The sequence below is a fragment of the Nomascus leucogenys genome, chromosome 17 (genome assembly GCF_006542625.1).
Source record: "Nomascus leucogenys isolate Asia chromosome 17, Asia_NLE_v1, whole genome shotgun sequence".
NCBI classification, from domain to species: Eukaryota; Metazoa; Chordata; class Mammalia; order Primates; family Hylobatidae; genus Nomascus; species Nomascus leucogenys.
In genome coordinates this window covers 68,130,626-68,148,253 of record NC_044397.1, presented here as the reverse complement: position 1 = coordinate 68,148,253, position 17,628 = coordinate 68,130,626, and the positions used below count along the sequence as shown (strand labels likewise).

The window sequence follows — 17,628 nt, the reverse complement described above, 5'->3', positions numbered from 1 at the left end:
TTGTTCTATTCCATACTGACTGCCCACCAGAATACTTCTCTAAGAAGCAGTGCCATTGTTTAAAATTAGGTCACTGGGAAAGGGGGCAAACCCTAAGTGATTCTGATATAAACAGTATAATAACTTACAAAATAATGAAATATTTACCTGCTCAATATATTGTGAAAAACTGCAAAGACGTATCAAGCAACGTTTTTATAACTTGATAGTTGTGCCCAGCATAAGTCACATCTAAAAATCCCAAAGGAAACAAGGAATCTCTCAAGTAAAAAACAAATAAACAACTACTGCCTTCACTTGCTTGCTTTTGCATTTCAGGTATTTCAGAATCAGATCCTGCCTTTCTTCACCACCAGAGCCACTGTGCATGGCTCCACTCAGGCACGTGGTAGGTGTTCGATAATATTTCATGAAAAAGTCAATGAATGAATGAATGAATGAATATGAATGTTAAAAGGATTTTTCTTCTTTTAGTTGGATACTTTGTAGCATCTAAGAAGATGGACTGTTTCTGTTTTCTATGTGTATTTTTTCCCTTTGAAAAACATGTAAGCAACAATAGAAACATCTCATTTGCATGCATTTGGATTTTATTGTTGGGTGTTAAATGTTTATCTAACTTTTTTAGAGCCTGGGATTAATGCACAGTTTGCTTCTGTCTGACTGTAATGCCAAGAGGGGTCAGATGACTGACAATAGGTTCTGAACATGTGAATACTTCTGCATGTTACTTCTCCTATCACTACTCTGAAACTAAAGACTATCTCTGAAACATGAAAAGCTTTGCAATGATACCTTCCCTCGGCTCACTTATTCCTTAAAATAGCATCTTTTCGGTGTCAATCAAGTGTCTTTAGAAACGGCTTCCTGACCATCTAGATTTCAGAAGATCTTTAACTGAATATGACGACTTGTTTGATAGTCCTGTGGACTTTCCATGTTTTCTAATCATTCTCTCTTTGACTCTGTCCCCTTTCCCTCATTTCCAAGAATGACAACACTGTTGCCCTCATCATACTCCAAGCCCAGAGACAGGAGGCTACAGAACTGCAAGAAGCCTGAGATTTGGAGTCCAAATATGCAAGTTCAAATTCCACTTGTCTACTGGCTATTTTTGACAGACCAAACTCTCGTACCTCTCTAAGTCCCAGCTCCTGAATTTATAAAATGGTGATATCAATGCTTGTTCCTAGGGATTACTTGAAGACTGAGCTCAACTATGCAGCCTGTCTTGCATGTTACCAAACCCACACTAGGTATTCATTTGCTCTGGCCAAATGGGAAGGTGAATATTACCATGAAGAATTACGTTATCCTGAGACCACCCTATCTGCTAGTCACAGCCTTTTTCTTAAGTATTTCTTATTATTCCAGTTCCACCTTTGAGAGAGCCCTAGGTTTCCTGGCCATTGCTTCCTGCCTTGTGGTTGAATCTTGGCTCCCACATTGGCCAGCATAGGTCTTCAGCCAAACTAAAACCAGGTAATTTGGGTTTTCCAGTAGTTCCCAGTGAATAAAATTAAATACATCAAGAACATAAATTTGGCTGGGCTCAGTGACTCACACCTGTAATCCCAGCAATTTGGGAGGCCAAGGTGGGCAGATCACCTGAGGTCAGGAGTTCAAGACCAGCCTGGCCAACATGGCAAAACCCCATCTCTAATAAAAATACAAAAATTAGCTGGGCGTGGTGGTGTGTGCCCATAGCCCCAGCTACTTGGGAGGCTGAAGCATGAGAATCACTTGAACCCAGGACACAGAGACTGTGGTGAGCTGAAATTGTACCACTGCACTGCAGCCTGGCCAAAAGAGTGAGACTGTATCTTAAAAAAATAAAAAATAAATTAAAAAAAATAAACCCATAAACTCTAATTCTAAAGATTTTGTTTCCAAAGGAGTCACTAAGCTTCCTTCTTCCAAAACACTGAGAATTATCACTCCAGGGAGTAAGAAAAAAGCAAAACAAAACATCTACAACACGCTCAACTCTGTACCATTATCTTGTCTCTGAAAATAATGACAGCAGGATCATGGGCATGAGCCAAGAACCCTCCCTCCACTTGTCTCCTTATTGAGACAGCCTTGTACCATTCCCTTGGTCTGGAAAGCTGGGGAGTGAAGCATTTCTAGAAAAAGTAAAAGCAATTATACCCAGAGTAGGTAAGACTCGGAAGTCCGAAATCATGCTATGCCTCCAGATTTTATTCCATGCACAGTAGGATACTCGGATTTGCATTTCCTCCTCATGTTCTGTGCCCGTCCAAGTTTGGGGTAATTCAGTTACACCCACTGCTTTCATCAGTACACAATTACAAAACTTTATTCAAATATAACATGAGAAACCAGGCTGTCCATCACAAAATTCACATATCAAAAATATACCTTTATAACTGTTAGGAGGAACAAAAGCCATGATTCTCCAGTGGTAAAAAAGCATTTATCATGGTCAAGAGATCATTTAAACCAGAACTAAAAAAAAAACTCTTTACTCATGTGAATTACAAGAAATGATTAAAAGCCACTATGTGCTAGGCTGTGTGCCAGGGGCTAGAATATAAATGAACCTTGGTGCTTGCTCACAAGACATTTACAATCAATTAGGGGAAATAGAAAGTAAATACATTTAAGGTTGTACAATGTTCTAGGATTTAAATTGTGTGTCCACAGTGCAAAGAGAGTGGATGGAGTCATTCGGGTAGAGGGTCAGGAAGCCTTCTTCACACAGAAGATGGCCTTTGCCATGAGGGCTGTCCAACAGGCAGATGATGTGGGACAGGCACTCAAGCAGAAGCAAGAATGGGAGCAAAGACACAGTGGTAGAGATTTGCCTGGCTAGTTTGGCCTACCATCATTTATATAGACAAAGGCTACTATGGTGGTGGGGGGATGGAAAAAGGGAAAGGGAAGTTGGTGGCAAGAGATAAAGCCACAGAGATAGGCTGTGGGCCAGGCGTGGTCCCTGAAGCACTCAGAACTCTGTTTAGGAAGATCATCCTAGCAACTGGCACGGAAGATGGGTTTGAAGTTTCCAGACATTAGCAAGGAGGCCACTAAGATAATATTGTGAAAATATAGAAGAATGAATTGGAGGGAATAAGAATGCTTAAGGAGTTAGAATATAAATTGTGATGTCTACATGGGTCTGAGCTCAGCCACCCAGATCTCACTGCCTACTGCGTATGTCCTCCTAGACAGACAACCCACATGCATGTAAGAGTCTGGATGGTCCAAATGCCTACCCCTTCACAGACCCGCACTATCTATTTCCTTAATGACACCACTGTCTACCTCCCACTCAAGGCAGAAACCTCCCTCTTCCTTGGAGAAGGTCAAGTTGATTTTAGTTCCAAAGTAACTCATTCAAACTGCTCCATTTCATTGCCACTCCCACTCCCCTAGTTCAAGTTATCTCCATTTCTCTATAATTTCCCACATTTTATTTTTGCCTCTGGTCTTGATTTCTCACATTGGTTTTCTAGTGGGACAGTGATTTGTCTAAACTTAATTTTCATCTTGATTTAAAACACTTCAGAAATTCTTCACTGCCTTTAGGTCCAACAGACCTCTTCAGATGGCTTAAGACGTCCCCACTGAAGTAGCACATTTGCCTCACAAGCTATGCCACCGTTTGCCAGTCCCTGCCCTGGCCATCCTATACTAGTGTGGCTCCCCGAACAAAGCATGCACCATTATACCTTTGCTGTCGTGGTTCCATCCACATGAGGTAGTACTCTCCATCTCTTCCCTTCACCTGGTTAACTAGTACTATTCAACAGTTCTGAGCCTAGATGCCACTTCCTCCAGGAAGCTTTCCTGACCTGACCCCCACATCTGTGTTGGTGACTTTCCTCTGTGTTCCCAGCATACTCAATCAAGACACATGCCAAGTGACTTGGAAACTGCCTGGTATTTGTCTCTTCACACCCCACCCCACCACCACCACCTCTACTTTCGATCTCTAGACAGTGAACTCCTCAATGTCAGGACCCATGAGCAACTTGTTTTCTTGAGGAATCCCCATCCTTTGGCTCATGGCTGGGCATTTGATGGTTACTTAGGAAATGTGCAGCCTGAGGGACTGAGACAAGCAAAGGTCCAGAGACAGAGTCCTGGGGGCCCGTGCATTTGATGGGTAGGCAGAGGAGAAACCCGCCAGAGACACTAAGAGCAACGGTCAGCAACAGAGCCAAGACAGATCACTGGCTGCTGGACAAGAGAGGACTGGTCACTAGAGAGCATCAGGTGTCAAGGGCAAGGCCAACGAGACAAAGGATGAGGAAAGTGCTCTGCATTTGGCAATACAGCTTCCAGAAAGCAATGGAGAGAAGTCTTGGAGCAGGATGCTGAAAAGTGAGTGGCAGGCAAGTTGAACACAGGGCAAAAAACAACTTGGGAACACATGGCTAGAAAGTGGGTGAGGGACCATGATACCTGGGAGTGACAAGGGCAACGAGGGAATATTTGTGCATATATACATGTGTGTTTGTGTGTGTGTGTTACAATTTTTTTTTAATCTCAACTATAAATCTGACTGGCAAAGAGAGTGAATAGTGAGGCTATATTCAGGTACAGAATAAACATTTATCAAAGGAAAGATATAAATAATAAATGAAAAATTGCATTCATAGAGAAGATATACATCCTCAAAAAAGCAGATTTTTATCAAAATGTAAACTGAAAAGATTGAGCCCATCTTTATGTTTCAGAAAAAACCACTGAGCTCATGAATCAAAATTTAATTAGCTGTCCAGATCACTATTTTCACTACCTACAGCACTATTGCCATATCATGGAGATATCTATGTTCAAAGTCACCCTAAAATTTCCTTGCAGAGATCTTCAGACTTTATATATGCTCTACTAACCCCATGCATTCACATAAATAGCCTTAGCTTTGTATCTAGTAAATGCCCCAAAGTCAAATGGGACACAGAAAAAATTAGGGAAAGGACACTTTTGATAAATCAATAAAGTCATCTGAGATACAGGAAAGTCTAACCAATAAAGAAAAGTGCATGTGGACCAAACGCCACACTTTTCTTTACAAATAGGTTTTTTCTTTTAAGTCCTTATCAAATATAAAGTTTTGTCAGGCTGCCATGGTATTCATTTCACTTACAATGTTTAAAGAACACATTGAGGAAAACAGGCTTAAAACATTAAATTACTTTTCATGAGACATATGCTTCTTATGCAATTAACAATACATTCAGCATCAATAAGCTCCAGTTTTAGAAATACTCATCCATGAACATTAATCAGTTAATGGTAAATTCAATTTCTACTTAGCTTCTACTTTTCACGCTCAACTCTCCAAGGCTATACTACGTGGTACCTCAAAAATATTAATTTACTTACTACAAAAGCAGATTACATTCTTAGAAACCATCTGTGCAAAAAATATATTCACATATAAGTCAAATCAAAGTTTTATGGAAAAACAATTTTCTTATGTGGGACTGTATTTCTGACCAAACACCTGATCCCAAACCTTTCAGAGAAATGACAATAAAATTCTTTATATAATCACATTACAAATAATATTTCAGAATAGGTCAAAGCTTCCCAAACTCCATATACATATAGAACAATACACAGATTTAAAATATATTGCCTAAAGAGAACTCAGTGATCTGGCATGGCCTTATTCAAGGAGGTCACTGCTGGGTGGTACAGTTTTTCACTGTGCAGACAGTCCCATAGATTACAAATTTTGGCCAGTAGCACACCACTAGGCATGGTGACAACCAAAGAAACATGCCCATACATTGCCAAATGCTCTCTAGGGGAATGAATACTGTCCCAACTAAGAACCGTCAAGTCTCTCTGGTTTACAGAGGAAACATGAGCCCAGACCAAAGGAACTGCCCACACTGACATCACTAGATGATGACAGTGCCAGGCTCGAACCCAGGTCTCCAGGGAGCCAGTGATACAGAGAATCCAACAGAGAATGTGAGATTAATGGACATGCTCTTACCATATTTTAAGTTCAGCCTTACTCTTCCTGATTTAGGTGACTTGTTCATCAAATACTTTCTAAGCTTACATCTAGTCATCATTTTAACCACTCACCAATTCCCCTGCCCCATTTATTCATATCCTTCCCTGATCTCAATCTTGGATCTACCTCATCCTGACTGAGTCTGGGTTCTTCACCCTGAGGACAGGGGAGAGGTGTCAGCACAAATCTAGGGCTCCAACCGAGCAGCCCTGATAGATGAGAGCCTTCTCCACCACTGTCACCTTAGGCTTCCATTCATTCATTCTCCATGCCAGCAATGCCCAGTCAGCAGGTGGCATCTTCCATTTCACAGAGAAAACAGAGTCCCCCACTTCCTTCTGCTCCACCCACAAATTAATCTACCTTTGTGACTAGAATTTGACGAGTCTGACGTGAAATGTAAGAAGGCATTTCTCTGCCTTCCCCATCTCTCTCATTTTTCTCTTTGTTTCTGTTTATCTTATTGTTCCTCCAGTGTCAGACTCAACAGCCTCTGAATTTGGAGTCATGCAGGTTTCTGGTAGGTAGTTCATTTTTGTTCCTTGTTATTTAAGAGTTTTTGTCATAATTCAATATTGGACTACATGAAATGTTTTCCCAGTATCTACTGTATTTTTAAATGTCATCAAAAGAAAAAAAATAAAAGTTAAAATCCCCATTTCAGTCCCCTGATTGATCTCACTTAATTCTGATTTTTTTTTTTTTTTTAGTTTACTAAGAAAATACGGGGTCACTCATCTAAAGGTAATCCCTCCGTATCTGTGAGTTTGAAATTAACATTAAGTAGGAAACACACAATATCTGAAAAGGGCCTTGTTGCTTACCCGGATGTAGGCATCTTGGTGGTGCTTGGCAAAGTACAGCATGTTGTCCAGAGCCAACATCCCAGGTGGAGTCTGCGTGAAGTCCATGGCAGGGTTGACATGATTCTGTGAGTAAAACAAAATCACGGTAAGGTGAATTATTCAGCAGATTTTACCAACCACCAGAGATCCGATTTCCCTCCTCAAGAGTGAAGTGCTACAAGGCAAGCTCCAAATAATCAAACATGATGACATTTTCTATCTCCACGTAAACCTACTGAGGTGGATGCAGGGACTTCTTTCTACTGCTCCTCAGGACAGCAAAACCAAATTTTATACCTGGGATTAGGAAACCAAGCTAAAGATTCAAATATAGGATTATTCTTAGACATGTGACATTGTGAGAAAAAGAAAATGATGCAAAAATTATTTCTGGTGGCTGCACTAAAATGAAACCAACAGCATTTGGGTAGAAAAAAACTGGGATAAAGCCACACCTCTGGTATTTAATTCGGAAGCTGACTCCAGGGAAACCATGACCTACCCACACCTTGACTCTGCATCCTTATTTGGGAGGTTAAATACAGCTGCATACATTGATGGGCTTTGTGAACTGTCCAGGGCTACACAGTCCACAGGCCTCTGAGCACAGACACTGGATAAAGTTCAGATATCCACAGGGTCCTGACATCTGTCTGCTCTGAGAACCTTCCTGTCTGGTCTTTAGGGTCACCACACACAACACACAGAACCCCAAAGATGAAATAATAGCTACAGATATGCAGAACTCAAACACCTCAGCAACACAAAAAACAATCCAATTTAAAAGTGGGCAAAGGACATGAATAGACATTTTTCAAAAGAAGACATACAAATGGCCAACAAGCATATGGAAGAATGCTCAACATCAGTAATCATCAGAGAAATGCAAATGAAAACTACAATGAGATACCATCTCACACCAGTCAGAATGGTTACTAGTACAAAGACAAAGAATAACAGGTGGCAAGAAAAGGGAAAAAAGAAAATGCTTATATACTGTTGATGGGAATATAAATTAGTACAGCCTCTATGGAAAACACTATGGAGATTTCTCAAGAACTAAAAATAGAACTACCATTAAATCTAGCAATTCCATTACTGGGTATCTACACAAAGGAAAAGAAATAATTGGCTGGGCATGGTGTCTCGTGCCTGTAGTCCATTTTGGGAAGCTGAGGCAGGTGGATCATGAGGTCAGGAGTTTGAGACCAGCCTGGCCAACATGGTAAAACCCCATCTCTACTAAAGATACAAAAAATTAGCTGGGCATGGTGGCGCGTGCCTGCAATCCCAGATACTCTAGAGGTGGAGGCAGGAGAATAGCTTGAACCTGGGAGGCGGGGGTTACAGTGAGTCGAGATCATGCCATTGCACTCCAGCCTGGGCAACAGGGCAAGACTCCGTCTCAAAAAAAAAAAAAGAAGAAGAAGAAATCGTTATACCAAAAAGTCATCTGCACTCTTATGTTTATTGAGTACTATTCACAATAGCGAAGATATAGAATCCACCTATATGTCCACCAATGGATGACTGGATAAAGAAAATGTAGTACACATACATAATGGGATACTATTTGGTCATAAAAAAAGAATGAAATCATATCTTTTGTAGCAACATGGATGGAAATGGAAGCCATTATTTTAAGTGAAAAAACTCAGAAACAGAAAGTGAAATGTCACATATTCTCACATAGAAGTGGGAGCTAAATGATTTGCACACATGGGCATAGAGTGTGGAATGATAGACAATGCAAACTCAGAAGGCTGGGAATGGGTGGGATGATGAGAAATTGCTTACTGAGTACAATGCACTATGTAGGTGATGGATACACTAAAAGCCCTGACCTCACCACTATTCAGTGTATCCACGTAACAAAATTACACTTGTACCCCATAAATTTACCCAAATAAAAAATTGTTACAAATATGCCTAAGAGGAGAAGGCCTGGCTGATCTGAACTCTCTATCTACTTGAGATCACCCAGCAAAAACATCACAAGACTCTTACTAAGATTAGCAATCTACTCTTCACCATTAATTACTGAAAACAATGACCAAGAACTATCCTGAAAATGCACATCTGCCAGCTTTTCCAAGATGGTGGATAGGAGGCAGGACCAGTTGCAGCTTCCATTCGGAAGGATAGAGTAGCATGTGGAGACTTACATCATGAACTTTTGTTCCAAGAACTACCGCAGGAACATACCAGGAAAGCCGAGATAATTCACAGACCCTTTGAAGGAACTGGATCACCACTGCAGGCTCCCTGGGAGGCAACCAGCACACTAAACAAAAACACAACCAAGGACCTGCACAGAGTCCACTTCATTCCCCTGCTAACTCCACTGAAGCAGGTGCAGGTATCAATGGCTGCAAGATCTGAAGACCGATCATATCACAGGACTCTGCAGACACTTGCCAGTACCAGCACGGAGCTGCGTAGCTCTGCTGGCTGGCTAGACCCAGAAGAGCAAAAACAATCACTACAGCTTGGCTCTTAGGAAACCACATTCCTAGGAGAAGAGGGAGAACACCACATCAAGGGAGCACCCTGTAAGACAAAAGAATCTGAACAGTAGTCCTTGAGTCCCAGATCTTCCCTCTGACTTAGTCTACCCAAATGAGAGGAAACCAGAAAAACAATTCTGGTAATATGACAAAATAAGGTTCTTTAATATCTCAAAAGATCATACCAGCTAACCAGCAATGGATCCAAACCAAGATTAAATATTTGAATTGCCAGAGTAAGAATTCTGAAGGTGGATTATTAAGTTACTCAAGGAGGCAGCAGAGAAAGATGAGGACCAATTTAAAGAAATAAAAAACAGGATACAGGATATGAAAGAAAAATCCTTCAGTGAAATAGCCAGCATAAATAAAAAACAGTCAGAACTTCTGGAAACCAAGGACACTCTTAGAGAAATGCAAAATTCACTGGAAAGTAACAGCAGTAGAATTAACGAGCAAAATAAAGAACTCAAAGCTCAAAGACAAGGCTTTTGAATTAACCCAATCCGTCAAAGACAAAGAAAAAAGAATTTAAAAAATGAACAAAGCCTCCAAGAAGTATGGGACTATGTTAAACGTCCAAACCAAAGAATAATTGGTGTTCCTAAGGAATAAGAGAAATCCGTTTGGAAAACATACTTGTGGGAGTAATTGAGGAAAACTTCCTCAATTACGTTGCTAGAAATCTAGGCAACCAAATACAAGAAGCTCAAAGAACACCTGGTAAATTCATCACAAAAACATCATCACCTAGGCAGACAGTCAACAGGTTATCTAAAGTTAAGACAAAAGAAAATCTGAAGAGCTGTGAGGCAAAAGTATCAGGTAACCTATAACGGAAAACCTATCAAATTTTTTTTTTTTTTTTTTAACAGCTCCCCCCCCCCCCCCCCCCCCCCCCCCCCCCCCCCCCCCCCCCCCCCCCCCCCCCCCCCCCCCCCCCCCCCCCTATAACGGAAAACCTATCAAATTAACAGCAGATTTCTCAGCAGAAAACTTACAAGCTAGAAGGGACTGAGGTCCTATTTTTAGCCTCCTTCAACAAAACAATTATCAGCGAAGAATTTTGTATCCGGTGAAACTAAACTTCATAAGTGAAGGAAAGATACAGTCTTTTCCAAACAAACAAATGCTGAGAGAATTCGCCACTACCAAACCAGCACTACAAGGACTGCTAATTGGAGCTCTAAATCTTGAAACAAATCCTCAGAAAAAAAGAAAAAAATAGAACCTCCTTAAAGCATATATCTCAGAGGACCTTAAAGCATAAATCTCACCATACATATATGTTGTGTATATAACAAGAACACAATGAAGAAAACACAAAGTATTCAGGCAACAAATAGCACAATGAATAGTATAGTACCTCACATCTCAATACTAGCATTGAATGTAAGTGGCCTCAATGCTTCACTTAAAAGGTACAGAACAGCAGAAAGGATAAGAATTCACCAACCAAGTTTCTGCTGCCTTCAAGAGACTCACCTAACACATAAGGACTCACATAAATTTAAGGTAAAGGGTAAAGGTTAAAAGATATTCCATGCAAATGGACAACAAAAGCAAGCAGGAGTAGCTATTCTTATATCAGACAAAACTAACTTTTAAGCAACAGCAGTTAAAAAAGACAAAGAAGGACATTATATAATGGTAAAAGGACTAGTCCAACAGGGAAATATCACAATACTAAATATATATGCATCTAACGCTGGATCTCCCAAATTTATAAAACAATTACTACTAGACCTAAGAAATGATATAGACAGCACCACAATAATAGTGGGGGACTTTAATACTCCACTGACAGCACTAGAAAGGTCATCAAGACAGAAAGTCAACAAAGAAACAATGGACTTAAACTATACCCTACAACAAATGGACTTAATGGATATTTACAGAACATTCTACCCAACAACTGCAGAATACACATTCTGTTCATCAGCACATGGAACACTCTCCAAGATAGATCATATGATAGGCCACAAAACAAGTCTCAGTAATTTTTTTTTCTTTTTTTTGAGGCAGAGTCTCGCTCTGTCACCAGGCTGGAGTACAGTGGCGCAATCTTGCTCACTGCAACCTCCACCTCCCAGGTTCAAGCAATTCTCCTGCCTCAGCCTCCCGAATAGCTTGGAATACAGTCGCGTGCCACCATGCCCGGCTACTTTTTGTATTTTTAGAATGCCACGTTGACCAGGCTAGTTTTGAACTCCTGACCTCAGGTGATCCACCAGCCTCGGCCTTCCAAAGTGCTGGGATTACAGGTGTGAGCCACTGTGCCTGGCCCAAGTCTCAGTAAATTTAAGAAAACTGAAATTATATCAAGTACTCTCTCAGACCACAGTGGAATAAAACTGGAAATCAACTCAAACAGGAATTCACAAAACCATGCAAACACATGGAAATTAAATAACCTGCTCCTGAATGATCACTGGGTCAACAGATAAATCAAGATGGAAATTAAAAAATTATTTGAACTGAATGATAATAGTGACACAACCTATCAAAACCTCTGGGATACAGCAATGGTTGTGCTAAGAGGAAAGTTCATAGGATTAAATGCCTACGTCAGAAGTCTGAAAGAGCACAAACAGACCATCTAAGGTCATACCTCATGGACCTGGAGAAACAAGAACAATCCAAACCCAAACCCAGCAGAAGAAAAGAAATAATAAAGATCAGAGCAGAACTAAATGAAATTGAAACGAACAACAACAACAAAAATACAGAAGATAAATGAAACAAAATGCTGGTTCTTTGAAAAGATAAAAAAAAAAAGATAGACCATTAGTGAGATTAACCAAAAAAAGAAGTGAGAAGATCCAAATAAGCTCAATTGGAAACAAAACGGGAGATATTACAACTGATACTAGAGAAATATAAGAGATTATCCAAGGCTTCTATGAACACCTTTATGCATATAAACTAGAAAACCTAGAAGAGATGGATAAATTCCTGGAAATATGCAATTTTCTAGATTAAACCAGGAAGATATAGAATCTCTGAGCAGACCAATAACAGGCAGTGAGATTGAAATGGTAATAAAGAAAATTTCCAACCAAAAAAAGTCCAGGACCAGATGGATTCACAGCTGAATTCTATCAGACATTCAAGTAAGAATTAATACCAATCTATTGACACTATTTCAAAAGATAGAGAAAGAGGGAATCCTCCCGTAATCATTCTATGAAGCCAGCATCACCTTAACACCAAAAACCAGGGAAGGACATAATAAAAAAAGAAAACTACAGACCAGTATCACTGATGAACACAGATGCAAAAATCTTCAATAAAATACTAGTGACCCAAATCCAACAGCATATCAAAAAGATAATCCACCATGATCAAGTGGGTTTCATACCACAGACGCTGAGATGGTTTAATATATGTAAGCCAATAAATGTGATACACCACATAAACAGAATCAAAAATGAAAATCATATGATCATCTCAACAGATGCAGAAAATGCATTTGACAGAATCCAACATCGCTTTATGATTAAAACCCTCAGCAAAATCTGCATAGAAGGGATATAGGTAATAAAAGCCATTTACAACAAACTCACAATCAACATTCTACTGAATGGGGAAAAGGTGGAAGCATTCCCCCTGAGATCTAGAACAAGACAAGGATGCCCACTTTCACCACTATTCAACATAGTACTGCAAGTCCTAGCCAGAGCAATCAGACAAGAGAAATAAATAAAGGGTATCCAAATCAGTAAAGAGGAAGTCAAATTGTCACTGTTTCCTGATGATATGATTGTATACCTAGAAAACCCTAAAGACTTATCCAATAAGCTCCTAAAACTGGCAAATAAATTCAGTAAAGTTTCAGGATACAAAATTAATGTATGCAAATCAGTAGCTCTGCTATATAGCAACAGCGACCAAGCTGAAAATCAAATCACTCAACTTCTTTCACAATAGCTGCAAAAAAATAAAATAGTTAAAAATATACCTAACCAGGGAGATGAAAGACCTCTACAAGGAAAACTACAAAACACTGCTGAAAGAAATCATAGACAACACAAACAAATGGAAACACATCCCATGCTCATGGATGGGTAGAATCAATATTGTGAAAATGACCATACTGTCAAAAGCAGTCTACAAATTCAATGCAATTCCTATCCAAATACCACCAGTGCTCTTCACAGAACTAGAAAAAACAATCCTAAAATTCATATGGAACCAAAAAAGAGCCCACATAGCCAATGCAAGACTAAATAAAAAGAACAAATCTGGAGGTATCACATTACCCAACATCCAACTATACTATAAGGCGATAGTCATCAAAACAGCATGGAACTGGTTTAAAAATAGGCACATAGACCAATGGAACAGAATAGAGAACCCAGAAATAAAGCCAAATACTTACAGCCAACTGATCTTTGACAAAGCAAATAAAAAAATAAAGTGGGAAAAGGACACCCTATCCAACAAATGGTGTTGGGATAATTGGCGAGCCACATTTAGAAGAATGAAACTGGATCCTCATCTCTCAACTTACACAAAAATCAACTCAAGATGGATCAAAGACTTAAATCTAAGGTGGGGCACGGTGGTTCATGCCTGTAATCCCAGCACTTTGGGAGGCCAAGGTGGGCAGATCACGAGGTCAGGAGAGCAAGACCATGCTGGCTAACACAATGAAACCCCGTCTCTACTAAAACAAACCAAAAAATACAAAAAATTAGCCAGGCATGGTGGCAGGCGCCTATAGTCCCAACTACTCGGGAGGCTGAGACAGGAGAATGGCATGAACCCAGGAGGCAGAGCTTGTAGTGAGCCGAGATGGCGCCAGTGCACTCCAGCCTGGGGGACAGAGTGAGACTCCGTCTCAAAAAAAAAAAAAAAGACTTAAATCTAAGACCTGAAACCATAAAGATTATAGAAGATGACACTGGAAAACCCCTCTAGCCATTGGCTTAGGCAATGACTTAATGACCAAGAACCCAAAAGCAAATGCAACAGAAACAAAGATAAATAGATGGGACTTAATTAAACTAAAAAGCTTCTGCACAGAAAAGGAAATAATCAGCAGAGTTAACAGACAACCCACAGAATGGGAGAAAATCTTCACAATCTATACATCTGACAAAGGACTAATATCCAGAATTTACAAAGAACTCAAACAAATCAGCAAGAAAAAAAAAACCCACCAAAAAGTGGGCTAAGAACATGAATAGACAATTCCCAACAGAAGATATACAAATGGACAACAAGCATATGGAAAAAATGCTCAACATCAGTAATGATCAGGGAAATGCAAATCAAAACCACAATGCAATACCACCTGACTCCTATAAGAATGGCTATAATCAAGAAATCAAAAAACAATAGATGCTGGCATAGACGCAGTGAAAAGGGAACACTTTTACGCTGTTGGTGGAAGGTAAACTAGTACAACCACTATAGAAAACACTGTGGAGGTTCCTTAAAGAACTAAAAGTAGATCTACCATTTGATCCAGCAATTCCACTACTAGGTATTTACCCAGAGGAAAATAAGTCATTATATGGAAAAGATACTTACTTGCACACGCATGTATACAGCAGTACAATTTGCAATTGCAAAAATATGGAACCAGCCCAAATGCCCATCAATCAATGAGTGGATAAAGAAAATGTGGCATATTTATATACACCATGGAATATTACTCAGCCATAAAAGAAAATGAAATAGTGGCATTCACAGCAACCTGGATGGAACTGGAGACTGTTAATCTAAGTGAAGTAACTCAGGAATGGAAAAACAAACATCGTATGTTCTCACTCATGTGGGAGCTAAGGCATAAGAATGACACACTGGACTTGGGGACTTGGGGGAAAGAATGGGGGTTGGTGAGGGATAAAAGACTACACATTGGGTACAGTGTACACTGCACCAAAATCTCAGAAATCATCACTAAAGAACTTATTCATGTAACCAAACATCACCTGTTCTCCAAAATCCTACTGAAATAAAAAAAAAAAAAAACTGAAAATAAGAAAATTTAAAAATTCAGATCTAAATGGTGAATAATTTAAGACAAGTTTTTTTTCCCCCAGATTAAACAGATGAAAAAGAAAAGTTAAAGAGGTATGAAAGAAAACTGCTTTTGCCTCATGATCCAGATAATTTGTATGAAATGACATACTTTCATTTTGTCCCTGGATAAACAGCATGAATCTCTGTTTTTCCAGGGCAATTTTGGTTAAAGGCAATTTTTTTTCTAACTTTGGTGCTGGAAGGCCTTTCTGTTCACTTGTTCGAGGATCAAACAACCCACACTTTTCTACATTATTCAAGAGTACATCTAAACTGTCTTACCCATGCTATCTGAAATTTTGTTTATAAGCTAATAAGCAATATCTGAAACTATGAGAGAGTAGTGCTGCCTATTAACCACAGTCCACAGTTTAAAGAGCATCGCCACAACTAGAGGTTGAATAAGTGCAATGATTTGAGTATTTTATTTTAGCATTTTATCCTGATTCATTTATTCCAATGTCGGAAATTTTTTAAAATACTAGATACTGCTACTAGAATACTAGATACTGCTAAAATACTAGAACTGCTACTAATGATAAAAAGGATACATCTCAAAATAAATATGATTGTAACAAAAATAAAAACCATTCCACATGTCAAATACAGTGGGGTCCAGTCTTAATTGGAAATAAATGACCAGAGATTAAGTCTAACAAGTAACTTGCCATTAAATATTTTGTAATGTTTTTAGTTATTTAGTAAAGAAGAGTAAAACTTCCTCCCCATTACACACAAGTTGATTATTTTCACTTTGATACACTGGATTCTCATGAACACAGTAACATTTAAGAAGTTAACATTTGCTAAGTACATTCTGGGTGTTAGCACTATTTTGCACTTTACATGTATTAAATCTCACACCTGGTAGGTGCTATTCTTATCCCAGTTCTACTGATGAGGAAACTGCCGCTCAGATGAGTTTGGAAGCTTGCCCCAGACCTCACACCTGGCTGTGGCATGACAGGCAATGATTTCATTGGACAATATGTCTCAACTATCTTTTGTTCCTACTTTTTTCCTTACCACCAGTTTAGAAGTTGAATGCGTTTATTTTGGTACTGCTAGCATTTAGACTTTACATAGACTGAGAAAACTGTATTTAAGAAAAATGTAGGCTGATCAATATTAGCCACTGTGCAGCATAGGCCAGCTGACACAGGAGAGGAGCCAAATGTAAAAGAGAAACACATGATATTTAGTTCAGACCTATTTCTAGTGTTGCTATATGAGTTTCAAAAATAAATACATAAGAAAGGAAATCTAGTGGGAAAAAATTAGTATCTCTGAACCTAATTCTAACAATTCCCCAAAGCTATATGTTAGTGAAGCTGATGGAAGAGAAGATCCCATGGCTCAAGAGTTATCAATCTTCTTTGAATTTTGCACCCACTATGCCCTTCAAGCCTCCTTTTATCAATCACACCCCTCCACAGGCATTCATTTGCTATTTTCAAAAAATCCTTACAGTTAAAAAACAACGTAATTGAGTTTTAGGGTTCCTTTAAAGAACTACGTGACTAATTAGCAAATAGTCTCAATAAAAGAATGCCTGCTATGCACCAGGCATTGCGCAAAGTGTCTTGCATATGGAGCTCTTAATCCTCACAAAACTCCCACCAGGTAGATACTGTCATTAACCCCCGAAGAAAACTAAAGCACTGACAATTGGGTAGCTTGCCCAAAGAAAGTTTCAGAGCCAGTTATGTGGCAAAGCCAGACAGTGAACTCAGAGCATGGGCTTTTAACCAGGTTGATCAACAACCCAACATTGCTGGGAATTTCACAAAGATGTCCAATGCAGGTTCTCCTCAATCAACGTTATTCCCTCTGGCAGAGTGGACCTGAGATCCATCTTTTTATTTATTTTTTATTTATTTTTTTTTGCGACAGAGTCTCGCTCTGTCGCCCAGGCTGGAGTGCAGTGGTGCAATCTTGGCTCACTGCAACCTCCGCCTCCCAGGTTCAAGCGATTCTCTTGCCTCAGCCTCCTGAGTAGCTGGGATTCCAGATGCCTGCCACCATGCCTGGCTAATTTTTGTATTTTTGGTAGAGACGAGGTTTCACCATGCTGGCCAGGCTGATTTTGAACTCCTGACCTCAAGTGATTTGCCAGCCTTGGCCTCAAAATGTGCTAGGATTACAGGTGTGAGCCACTGCAGCCGGTCGATCTATTTTTTTTTTTTTTTGAGATGGCGTCTCATTCTGTCACCCAGGCTGGAGTACAGTGGCATGATTT

General features: G+C 39.6%; 1 protein-coding gene across 8 annotated transcripts in view; it reads right to left on the bottom strand.

Moving 5' to 3' along the window:
• ELMO1 (engulfment and cell motility 1) overlaps positions 1–17,628 on the bottom strand; it is a 592,800-nt gene that overhangs the window by 275,596 nt on the left and 299,576 nt on the right. For all 8 annotated transcript variants that reach the window (XR_004026459.1, XM_003268937.4, XM_030796572.1 and 5 more), the window contains one exon: positions 6,829–6,933. Coding sequence is in view for 7 of the 8 variants with exons in the window: in XM_003268937.4 (XP_003268985.1) it covers positions 6,829–6,933 (105 nt within the window). In the remaining variant the exon portion in view is untranslated. The remainder of the gene's footprint in view (positions 1–6,828; positions 6,934–17,628) is intronic.